General features: G+C 46.9%; 1 protein-coding gene across 2 annotated transcripts in view; it reads left to right on the top strand.

The window, feature by feature from the left end:
• SNED1 (sushi, nidogen and EGF like domains 1) overlaps positions 1-12,999 on the top strand; it is a 347,445-nt gene that overhangs the window by 212,240 nt on the left and 122,206 nt on the right. For both annotated transcript variants that reach the window (XM_075340866.1, XM_075340865.1), the window contains exons 18-19: positions 5,650-5,763; positions 9,603-9,716. In XM_075340866.1, coding sequence (XP_075196981.1) covers positions 5,650-5,763; positions 9,603-9,716 — 228 coding nt within the window. The remainder of the gene's footprint in view (positions 1-5,649; positions 5,764-9,602; positions 9,717-12,999) is intronic.

Genomic DNA, 12,999 nt, shown 5'->3' with positions numbered 1-12,999 from the left:
CAAGCCTGAACTTAGTGGCGGCGATGCGCTGCCATTAACTCATTATTACCCTGATTGCCACCGCATCACGGCAATCTGGAAGAGTCGGGACACTCCATCCATTATGCGGCAGTCCCGGGGCAGCTGCGGGCTGATATTCTGGGCTGCGGGAGGTGGGGGAAATTAACCCTGGCCCTCACCCTCCCCAGCCTGAGAATACTGGGCCGCCGCTGTGTGTTTACCTCGGCTGGACGGTAAAAATACAGCGGAGCCCGCGTGTTTTTTATTTTTATATGTCCATTCGATTTCTATGTGTATTTTATATGTCTGTGTCTGTGTGTGTGAGTGTGATATGTGTGTATTCTATGTCTGTGATGTGTGTGTGTGTTTACCGCAGGCAGTGATGAACATTATGTCCCGAAACTGCGAAATACCGCAGGGAATAACGCAGGAAAACGAAATGAACCGCACAGAATTTGCTGCCTGCGTTATTCCCTGCGGGATTTCACGATCACATTGCAGTCAGGAGTGTAATGCCGCAGCGACGTGCGGAAAAGAAGTGACATGCAATTGTTTTTGCTGCGGGAATCCCGCAGCAAAACATGCAGCTGTCAAAATCCGCATAGTGCGCACAGCATTTTTTTTCCCCATAGGTTTTGCTGGTGAATCTCTGCAGAGATGTTATGAACATAACATGCGGCAAAACCGCAGGAAATCCGCGGCAAAAACCGGCAAGTGCGCACAGGGCCTAAAATGGATTTGTTGCAAAACTGATGCAAATGGAAGCAGAGGGCTTCAACTGATTATTTTGGGGGTATTTCTGGTTTTCGTTATGCTTCCATTTTTAGATCTGAATTGTAACTTAACTTTTTATTCCATTTTAAAAATGGACATATAACGAAAAGTAGACCGACCTCACAATAATCAATGGAACTCTCTGCTTCTATTTGCATCAGTTAAGATCCATTTTGGATACAATTTCTGTTTGCTGGTCCTCAAAACAGAAAAGGCAAACAGAATGTGCAACCAAGTGTGAACAGCCTAAAGGCTGCTTTACACCAGACAATCTATCGTGCGATAGATCGTCGGGGTCACGTTTTTTGTGACGCACATCCGGCATCGCTGGCGATGCCGGCCTGTGTGACACCTCCTAGCGACGCAGTATCGCTCACAAATCGTGAGTCATGTACTGCTCGCTAGGTTCCATAATATCGTTTAATTTAGTTGTTCATCGTTTCCGGGGTAGCACACGTCGCTCCATGTGACACCCCGGGAACGATGAACAGCAGCTCACCTGCGTCACGCGGCCGCCGCCGGCTATGTGAAGGAAGGAGGTGGGCGGGATGTTTACGTCCTGCTCATCTCCTCCCCTCCGCTTCCATTGGCCGGCGGCCGTGTGACGTCGAACGTCCCTCCCACTCCAGGAAGTGGACGTTCGCCGCCCACAGCGAGGTCGCACGAGAGGTAAGTACATGTGACGAGGGCTGCTGACTTTGTGCGACACGGGCAGCGATTTGCCCGTGACGCAAAAAGGACGGGGGCGGGTACGATCGATTGTGAAATTGCACAATTGGTCGTACCGTGTAAGGCCCCCTTCACACGTCCGTGATACACGTGCGTGTTTGGTCCGTTTCCGTATATACCGGAGACACGGCCAAACGTGCACCAATGTTAATCTATGATTGTGGTCACACGTCCCTTATTTCATTATGTCCGTGTGTGCGTGTCCGTGATCCGTATGTGTTTGCGTTTGGCACGGATGCATGTCCGTTATCTGCACGGAGCACGCACATGTGGACACAATGAAAGTCTATGGGTATGTGCACACACGTTAGTAAACACGTATGCATATACCTATAGTCCGTGTCCGTTTGGTGTTTTTATTTCTAGTGATGTCGGCTATTCTTTCTATTTCTGTGTATGTCGGTCAATCTCCCTGAGTCCGTCGGTCAGTCTCTCTGTCTCTCTGTCGGTCTCTCTGTCTGTCTGTCCCTCTCTCACAGTCTGTCGGTCAGTTTCCCCCCCTCTCTCATACTTACCGTTCCCCGATCTCCGGCGCAGCGCTGCACGGCATTCACACTGCTGCGGCGGCTTTTACTATTTTGAAAAAGCCGGCCGCCCATTAAACAATCTCGTATTCCCTGCTTTCCCCGCCCACCGGCGCCTATGATTGGTTACAGTGAGACACGCCCCCACGCTGAGTGACAGGTGTCACACTGCACCCAATCACAGCAGCCGGTGGGCGTGTCTATACTGTGCAGTAAAATAAATAAATAAATAATTAAAAAAAAACGGCGTGCGGTTCCCCCCAATTTTAATGCCAGCCAGATAAAGCCATACGGCTGAAAGCTGGTATTCTCAGGATGGGGAGCTCCACGTTATGGGGAGCCCCCCACCCTAACAATATCAGTCAGCAGCCGCCCAGAACTGCCGCATACATTATATGCGACAGTTCTGGGGCTGTACCCGGCTCTTCCCGATTTACCCTGGTGCCGTTGGCAAATCGGGGTAATAAGGAGTTATTGGCAGCCCATAGCTGCCAATAAGTCCTAGATTAATCATGTCAGGCGTCTATGAGACACCTTCCATGATTAATCTGTAAGTTACAGTAAAAAAACACACACACCCGAAAAAATCCTTTATTTGAAATAAAAAACACACACAAATTCCCTCATTACCAATTTATTAACCCCGACAAACCCTCCATGTCCGGCGTACTCCACGGACCTCCAGCGTCGTGTCCAGCTCTGCTGCATGGAGGTGACAGGAGCAGCAGAAGACACCGCCGCTCCGGTCACCTCCACGCAGCTAATGAGATGAGTAGCGCGATCAGCTGCTGTCACTGAGGTTACCCGCGGCCACCGCTGGATCCAGCGGTGGCCGCGAGTTACCTGACTGACAGCAGCTGATCGCGCTACTCACCTCATTTGCTGTGTGGAGGTGACCGGAGCGGCGGTGTCTTCTGCTGCTCCTGTCACCTCCATGCAGCAGAGCTGGACGCGACGCTGGAGGTCCGTGGAGTACGCCGGACATGGAGGGTTTGTCGGGGTTAATAAATTGGTAATGAGGGAATTTGTGTGTGTTTTTTATTTCAAATAAAGGATTTTTTCGGGTGTGTGTGTTTTTTTACTGTAACTTACAGATTAATCATGGAAGGTGTCTCATAGACGCCTGACATGATTAATCTAGGACTTATTGGCAGCTATGGGCTGCCAATAACTCCTTATTACCCCGATTTGCCAACGGCACCAGGGCAAATCGGGAAGAGCCGGGTACAGCCCCAGAACTGTCGCATATAATGTATGCGGCAATTCTGGGCGGCTGCTGACTGATATTGTTAGGGTGGGGGGCTCCCCATAACGTGGAGCTCCCCATCCTGAGAATACCAGCCTTCAGCCGTATGGCTTTATCTGGCTGGCATTAAAATTGGGGGGAACCGCACGCCGTTTTTTTTTAATTATTTATTTATTTATTTTACTGCACAGTATAGACACGCCCACCGGCTGCTGTGATTGGGTGCAGTGTGACACCTGTCACTCAGCGTGGGGGCGTGTCTCACTGTAACCAATCATAGGCGCCGGTGGGCGGGGAAAGCAGGGAATACAAGATTATTTAATGGGCGGCCGGCTTTTTCAAAATAGTAAAAGCCGCCGCAGCAGTGTGAATGCCGTGCAGCGCTGCGCCGGAGATCGGGGAACGGTAAGTATGAGAGAGGGGGGGAAACTTCAGTCAATCGGGGGATTAGCGGTCACCGGTGAATCCTTCACAGGTGACCGCTAATCAGTACTCGACACAGACAGAGCCGCGGTATGAGGATGAAGTCGGGTGAAGTTCACCCGAGTTCATTCTCATCGCGCAACTCTGTCTGCTGTCAGCCGACATTTATAAACGACATTGTGCATCACACACACGGACATTACACACGGACATTACACGTACACATACACGTTAATTCCACACGCACACACGGACGTTCTGCACACAAACACGGCTAGCATACGCAATTCACACAGGTGCCACACGGACCATAAAAACGGACACAAAAACGGGACACGGACCCGAAAAACGGCCCGTAACACACGTGCGTGTTTTTCACGGACGTGTGAAGGGGGCCTAAAGCAGCCTTTAGGCTGTTTTCACACATCCAGTTTTAGCAGTGCGGCTAAATCCGGCTCTAAAACCCATGCAACGGATGCGACAAAAAAAACACATCCTTTGCATAAGTTTTTACATGCAGCCTGTCCGGTTTTTCCCGGTTGCGGCACGCTACTGAGCATGCGTAATGCAAAAAACCGCATGCGGCGGCCGGATGTGGTTTTTGCCGCATCCGCCGTCCATAGGCATGCATTGGAAAAAGCGCCGCATCGGCCGGATGCGGCGCAATGCGTTTTTTTTCGCCGGACAAAAAAACGTGCCAGGCAACGTGCCATCCGGCCGCCGCATGGGCTAAATATGCCGCATCCGGCAAAAACCGGACTAAACGCAAAGCCATGCGGCACAATCCGGCACTAATGAAAGTCTATGCGGAAAAAACGCAACCGGCGGCAAAAAAAAAACGGTTGCGTTTTTTCTGCAAAGAGCCGGATTGTGCCACACAGCAAAAACTGGGTATGTGAAAGCAGCCTTACTCGAATATGTACTGAATCCCGCTCCATTGATTGTTCCTTGTGCACATTTTCACAGTTTCCCTATTTTCTCTGTTCACTTTATAAACAAATAAGTAATTTTGGTTACAGTGAGACCACATATATTCTTTGCCATCCAAACCTGGTGCTAGTTTTCAAATCATGTACTGTTCTGTTTTAAAGGGGGTAGTCCCATGTCAAGCATTGTCCGGGTACTGCGAGGATATGCCATTAATGTCAGATTGTGAGACGCTAAAGGGTGCTTTACACGCTGCGACATCGCTAGTTATGTTGCTAGCGATCGCACCTGCCCCCATCGTTTGTGCGTCACGGGTAAATCGTTGCCCGTGGCGAACAATATTGCTAGGACGCGTCACACATACTTACCTTCCTAGCGACGTCACACAGCGGCCCGCCAATAGAAGCAGAGGGCCAGAGACCAGCTGCATTAACGACACGCCCACCTCGTTGCCGGAGGACGCAGGGACGCTGTTGTTCGTCGTTCCCGGGGTGTCACACGTAGCGATGTGTGCTGCCTCAGGAAGAACGAACAACCTGCGTCCAAAATGAGCAACGACATTTGGGAAAGTAACGACGTGTTAACGATCAACGATTAGGTGAGTATTTTTGATCATTAGTGGTCGCTCGTAGGTGTCACACGCAACGACGTCGCTAACGAGGCCGGGTGTGCGTCACGAATACCGTGACCCCAACGATCTCTCATTAGCGATGTCGTTGCGTGTGGAGCGGCCTTAAGTCACAGTGGCTGTAAAAGAGCACTGTGTCACTTTGGCTTTCCCTTGAAGCCATGTGGTTGAGGCATCAGTCAGTGTCTTCCAGAGAAAGCTTTGCTAGTGGTAAATGAAGTGGCATCCCATTTTATTTTGCTAGCCTAGCAGTATACCATCAAGGTCTGTCCAGATCCAGTCTTTGCCTTTTCCCCACCTTCTTTGCTTATCCTTTGTATAATATTGCTACAATTGGAAACATATTTTAGCATTTTTAAACAATATTCGTTAACATTTCCCCCCCTTTGTATTTCTAGAAGTCAGACCATGCGCCTCATCTCCGTGTCTGAATGGTGGAATGTGCAAGGATAGAGATAACACTTACAGTTGTCTGTGTACATGGGGATTCACCGGGAAACACTGTGAGACCGGTGAGTGAAAACTGTTTTCTTTTTTTCCTTTTATTGACATTGTAATAAGGCACTAGTGATGGGTAATGATTATATAATTTATTTTACTACTATTGTTAAAATAATATAAAAATATATCTGGTGCTCCTGCCCATTCTTGGGAGCTTTCTGGGAACGGGTGTAAAAGATTATTAGAGAGGTAATGGACTTGACGATCCCACTTTATCCTGAAGTTGTTTTGCTATATATGTTCCCCTTGTCCAGTTGTCCAGCTCAGCCTATAAAAAAATCGCTCTTACGACATCTTCTTCAGGCTGTCAAAAGTATAATCTTCTGCCATTGGAGGTTACCTGACCCTCCCTCCCTGGGTCACTGAAATTACCACTTCCCATCAAATGGAATCTGAAATAGCTCATACCCAACAGGAAAAGATCAGTTGCCAATTAGACTGGGAAGGTTTTCTCAAGTCTCCTCTTTATATGTGCTGTGATAGATGATTTTCGATCCTTCTCTTCGCATTTTCTCCCATATCTGATTATCTCTCCCCGCCACCCTCCCTTTTTACTACGGTGCCATTGGACACCCATGCTCAGTGTTTGCTCAATGTTTGTTATCTACTGTTCTGTCTTTTGTTCTCTCTCCCTCACCGTAGGCCTCTCCCTCTTCCCCCCTTTTTTGGGTATGGTTGAATTGACCCTTTTTTCCAAAAACAAAAAATACAGGAATAAAAAAAAAATGTTTTTGGTATCACCAGATCCACAAAACTGAAACCGAACAAATATATAAAACGATTTAGACAATTTAATGACTGGATGGAGTTTTAATTGTATCAAATAAATGTGACGTTTTATTTTCTACGGAGCTCCACATGTTGGATATTCTTCTCATTTGAAAGACCTTCACACATGTAGCTGTCTAATGGCTGTCAATTCGCTGAGACAGATGATGACACATTTTGAGGCAACAGGGTTACTGAGTGTTCAGCCAGGGTGCAGTCGACGACCGGTAAACTGATAGGTTGTGGAGGACATTGCCACTGCCGTCGTGGAACAGGGCACGAACAATCCTGCCGTGAACAGCAGTGCACGCAGGGTTTCCAGGCAATTGGGGCTCCTGTACAGCACAGTGTAGAAGTTCTCCAAAAGGTCTTGCGGGCACACCCGTACAAAATTATCAATCAACAGCAACTTCTTCCTAGTGACAATGATACCCGCATGACATTTACATTCATGTTTCTGACGAGAGTGGAAGTGGATGGCAATTGGCCATGTAATGTTCTGTGGTGCGACGAAGTACATTTTTACATGAATGGAACGGTGAACACACAAAACTGTTGCATATGGGCTACCAAAAATCCGCATGCAGTCGAGGGGGTTCCGCTGCATTCACCAAAGGTAACCATTTGGTGTGGCTTTACCTCATCATTGATCCTCTGACTGCTCTTTTACGAAGAAATGAGGCCAACTGGGGTTGCTACCTGTTCCATGACAGCAGCGAGATACCAGACAATGCTGGAAACAGTGGTCATTCCGCAACTTCAACAATGGCAGTGTCTCCAGGCGACAACTTTCATGCATGATGGAGCACCTCCTCACAATCGCAAATCGTGTGAAGAATGTTCTGCATGCACATATTTTGCCGATGACAGGATTTTGAGCCGCTCCTTCTCTAATGCATGGCCACCGCTTTCGCTCGATCTCAATCCTTGTGATTTCTAGTTGTGGGGACACTTGAAAGAGCGTATTTATCAGGAAAATGTTAACATCCTGGCGGACCTCAAAAACCGCATCATTTTGGAAGTGTGCAGCATCCCACCAGACATGTTACACGCAAGCATCGAGCATGTTCTGCATAGGATGAACATAATCACCATGCATGATGGCGGCCATATTGAACAGATATGCTAGTCTGTGGAACAACTGTGACATCTCCAATTATCGGCCCATGGTTTTTGGGCCACTCGCTCACTGTACAGCGTCACTTTTTCACCCGGTGGGGAGTTTTGTTCTAAAAATTTTTATGAGATGCCTTCTGTTTCCCCATGCCTTGACTAGCATACATACCAATTTTCAGACAATTCTGTCCACTGGGTCAGTCTTCACACAGCTCCAAACACCTTAGGTTATTTTATGGCTAACTTGTAGTATTATATACCGTAGTCCTCTGCGAGTAAGGCTGACACTGCCGAGAACAATGGCAGCCTATGCACACAGAGTAATCTAGTCTAGATCACTAAAGGTACCGTCACACTAAGCAACATTGCTAGCAATATCGCTGCTGATGCACAACTTGCTAGCGATGTTGCTTAGTGTGACATCCAGCAACAACCTGGCCCCTGCTGTGAGGTCGTTGGTTGTTGCTGAATGTCCTGGGCCATTTTTTAGTTGTTGCTCTCCCGCTGTGAAGCGGCAGAGCAACAACTAAGTGTGCAGGCAGCAGGAGCCGGCTTCTGTGGACGCTGGTAACCACGGTAAACATCGGTTAACCAAGAAGCCCTTACCTTGGTTACCCGATATTTACCTTCGTTACCAGCGTCCGCCGCTCTCAGCTGTCAGTGCCGCCTCCCTGCTCTCTGCACACATAGCCAGACTACACATTGGGTAATTAACCCGATGTGTACTGTGGCTAGGTGTGCAGGGAGCCAGCGCTAAGCGGTGTGCGCTGGTAACCAAGGTAAATATCGGGTTGGTTACCCGATATTTACCTTAGTTACCAAGCGCAGCATGCTTCCACGAGGCTCCAGCGATCCCTGCCAGGTCAGGTTGCTGGTGGGATCGCTGGAGCGTCGCTTAGTGTGACATCTCACCAGCGACCTCCTAGAAACTTACCAGCGATCCCTATCAGGTTGTATCGTTGTTGGGATCGCTGGTAAGTTGTTTAGTGTGACTGGGCCTTTAGTGCGCATTGTTTGCTTTGTGTAAACAGGCAGTCAAATGACTGCCAATTGGTACAAGTTTACGAATCGGCGGTCATGTTGTCGCCTCCCATTGGTCCATGTAAACGCAACGTAAAGGGAACCTGACTGGTCCCCTATGACCTCTAACCCAGTAGCATTCATATTTGTTTGACAAAAATCACTGCCTATCCAGCCCTATCTAATGTTCTTCACTAAAAAAATTAATGTTTAAAAAGAGGATTTATAAACTCTGCTGTCTTTTAAGCTAATTAGGGCCTTGAGTAGTCTATGGGGTGTTAGTTCCCCATACTAGTCGGCCCTCTTTCCATGATATCATGCCCATATGGACATAACATTATTTCTACGAACCGGCGTCACTGCCAGCTCCTAAAAATCTTTTGCTTGCATGCAGCTTTGTTCACTTACATTGAACCTATAAAGCTGAGTGTACACGTCCTGGATTCAGAGAGGCACACTGTGCATGATCGAAAGTGCAGAAGCTGCTCTGATCAAACAGTGCGTCTCTCTGAAGCCAGGACGTATACATCAGGCTTCAGAGGCTCAATAGTAGAGAGGAAATCCACGCGCATGCTCGAGATTTCCAGGAGTTGGCGGTGATGCCGGCTCGTTGAAATCATGTTATCACGCCCACAGGAGCGTGATTACATGGCAGGAGGGCCGACTAGTCTGGGAAACTAACACTCCATAGACTAGTTACTGACCAAAATTAGCATAGGAACAGCACAGTTTAGAAATCCTTTTTTTAAACATTGATTTTAGTGAACAATATTATACAGAACTTGTTAGGCCAAGAATTTTGTCATAAAAATATGAATGCTGCGGTGTTGGAGGGCAGAAGGGACCTGACTGGTTTCCTTTAAGTCATATTATCATGACTTTACCAACCAGACTTCTGTTATGATATTGTTATGAACTGTTTTTATTGTTTTCCTTCTATATCTAGAGTTCAGACCATGCTTATCATCACCTTGTGTCAATGGTGGTACCTGCGAGGATATGGGTGATGGTTACATCTGTGTGTGCACACCTGAATTCACTGGAGGGCATTGTGAGACAGGTGAGAATTTGCTAGTTTTATATATGAAGACCACGATTTTTGCACCTGTTTTTGTCTAATTGTGTGTGTTTTGCGCTTTTTTCATGTTTGCACCCAATTCATTATTTTCTTTGTGCAGTTTTTGAAGTCTATTTTATATGTGCTCACATGTTCTGTTTTTTTCTGCTTTGTGAGCAGAGTTTATAGACTCCAGATATTCTCAGGCTAATTCTTTTTGTGCAATTTCTTAAAGAACGGCAAAATTTGATCTAACTCTAGTTGCATCTATTATGTTTTTGAGTATGCGCAATTTTTACACCATTTTGAGAAATGTGCGACTTTTTGCTTTAAAAGAAATAAAAACAATTAAAAGGGTTTTCAACTTCTCAGACAACCCCTTCTCAAGCACCATATTTGCCCCGTTAAAATTACTGATACTCCTCTCCGGTGTTAAAAGAAAAAATGTTTTGGTACCGTGTTAGCCAGTTGAAAATGATTGATTGCTCCCAGTGAGAGAAACAAAATCACAACTACAAGATTATAATTTTGTTTCTCTCACTGAGAGCAATCAATCATTCCTCTCTGGTGATGGCAGTATCGGCTTCACTCTCCCCATGTATCAAAGACTAAAGGGTATTTTACACGCTGCGATATCGATATTGCTAGTGAACGTACCCGCCCCCGTCGGTTGTGCGACACGGGCAAATCGCTGCCTGTGGCGCACAACATCGCTTACACCCGTCACACGGACTTACCTGCCCTGCGATGTCGCTCTGGCTGGCGATCCGCCTCCTTTCTAAGGGGGCGGTTCGTGCAGCATCACAATGACGTCACACGGCAGCCGTCCAATAGCAGAGGAGGGGCGCAGATGAGTGGCCGAAACATGCCGCCCTCCTCCTTCCTTCCTCATTGCCGGAGGACGGAGGTAAGGGGATGTTCGTCGCTCCTGCGGTGTCACACATAACGATGTGTGATGCCGCAGGAACACGTAACAACCTCGCTACGTACGAGACAACAATTTTTGGTAAATGAATGACCCCTCGTTTACCAACGATTTTTGTCTCTCTTGCGATCGTTTAAGATCGCTCCTGCCTGTCATACGCTGCGATGTTGCTAACGGCGCCGGATGTGCGTCACAAACACTGTGACCCCGACGATATATCATTGTCGCAGCGTGTAAATGGCCCTTAAGAGGAAGTGTGCGGGCAGCCGCAGCTCTAAGTTCCTCTTCATGTTTGATTGGGCGTGAGGCTGGCACTGATTGGGCGCAGAGCTTGCGTGACATGACATCATGTGCGCCCCAGGAGAGAAACTGCCAACACTGCTGGAATGGTTTCGGCACTGGCACCCGAAGGGAGAATAAGTGTGGTTATTTTAATTGGGGCAAACATTGCGATTGAGAAGGGGTTGGCCAAGCAGTGGACAACAGGGTACTTATTCTGTTCCGACATCTTGAGACGTCAGGCCGGAAAAAGCTTGTAGCGCCTCCAAGTGACGAAAAATCTTGGGGGTTTCAGCTACCGGAGGTAGCATAGAGCTAAATTCCACAGCAGCCTGAACCCAAATCGTGGGCATGGGCAGCTGCCTTCTCCCGTGGACAACACTCATATCTCTGCAGGAAGGCTGACACTGGGTACTAGACGCCGTGTCGCTGGATCATGGCCACATAGCCTAACAGTGAGAAATGTGTTGCTACAGCAACATTTTTGTGAAGTACCTGTGGATTCAAAATGCTTACTATACTCCTGAATAAAATCCAGTGTCCAAAATGGGGTCACTTGTGGGGGGTTTCTGCTGTATAGGTACCCAAGGGGCCCTGCTAATGTGACATGGTGCCCGCAATTTATTTAAACTTTTTCAGAATTCAAATGGTGCTCCTTCCATTCCAAGCCCTCCTATTTATCCAAACAGAGGTTTTTGGCCACATGTAGGGTATCCCTGTTCTCATAAGACATTGGATAACAACCTCTTGGGTCCACGGTTTGTTGTTGCCTCTTGAAAAAGTAAGAAATATGATGCTAAAGCAACATTTTTGTGAAAAAAATGAAAATTTTCAATATGGCAACCTAAGCTTATCAAATTCTGTGAAGTAGTCTTGGATTCAAACTGCTCAATATACACCTAGATAAAAGCCTTGAGGTGTCTTGTTTCCAGAATGGGGTCACTTGTTGGGGACCTCCACTGTTTAGGCATCTTAGGGGCTTTCCAAATTCAACATAGCGTCCGCTAATGATTCCAGCCAATTCTGCAGTCAAATGGCGCTCCTACCCTTCCGAGCCCTGGTGTGCACCCAAACAGTTGATTTCCACCACACATAAGGTATCAGCATACTCAGGAGAAATTGCACAATAAATCTTATGCTGAATTTTTTCCTTTTACACTTGTAAAAAAAAAAGCTACCTGGTTGAAGTAACAATTTTGTGGTAAAAATGTATTTTTTTATTTTCACAGCTCAACATTATAAACTTCTGTGAAACACCTGAGGGTTCAGGGTACTCGCCAAACATCTAGATAAATTCCTTCAGGGGTCTATTTTCCAAAATGGGGCCACTTGTGGGGGACCTCCACTGTTTAGGCACCTCAGGGGTTCTCCTAATGCAACATGGCGTCCGCTATTGATTCCAGACAATTTTGCAGTCAAATGGCACTTTTTCCCTTCCGAGCCCTGTCATGAGCCCAAACGGTTGATTTCCACCACATATACGGTATCGCCAAACTCAGGAGAAATTGCACAATAAATTTTATGTTGAATTTTTTCCTTTTACACTTGTAAAAAAAAAAGCTACCTGGTTGAAGTAACAATTTTGTGGTAAAAATGTATTTTTTTATTTTCACAGCTCAACATTATAAACTTCTGTGAAGCACCTGGGGGTTCAGGGTACTCACCAAACATCTAGATAAATTCCTTGTGGGGTCTATTTTCCGAAATGTGGCCACATGTTGAGGAGCTTCACTGTATAGGCACCTCAGGGGCTCTCCTAATGCAACATGGCGTCCGCTATTGATTCCAGGCAATTTTGCAGTCAAATGGCACTCCTTCCCTTCCGAGCCCCGCCGTGTGCCCAAACAGTTGATTTCCACCACATATAGGGTATCGCCAAACTCAGGAGAAATTGTACAATAAATTTCATGGTGATTGTTTTTCCTGTTACCCTTGTGAAAAAAAAGCTACCTGGTTGAAATAACAATTTTTGGGTAAAATTTTATTTTTTTATTTTCATGGCTCAACGTTATAAAATTCTGTGAAGCACCTGGGGATTCAGGGTACTCACCAAACATCTACATAAATTCCTGGAGGGGCCTA

This window comes from Anomaloglossus baeobatrachus, chromosome 3 (genome assembly GCF_048569485.1).
Source record: "Anomaloglossus baeobatrachus isolate aAnoBae1 chromosome 3, aAnoBae1.hap1, whole genome shotgun sequence".
Taxonomy (NCBI): Eukaryota; Metazoa; Chordata; class Amphibia; order Anura; family Aromobatidae; genus Anomaloglossus; species Anomaloglossus baeobatrachus.
This window is presented reverse-complemented; position numbering and strand designations above follow the sequence as displayed.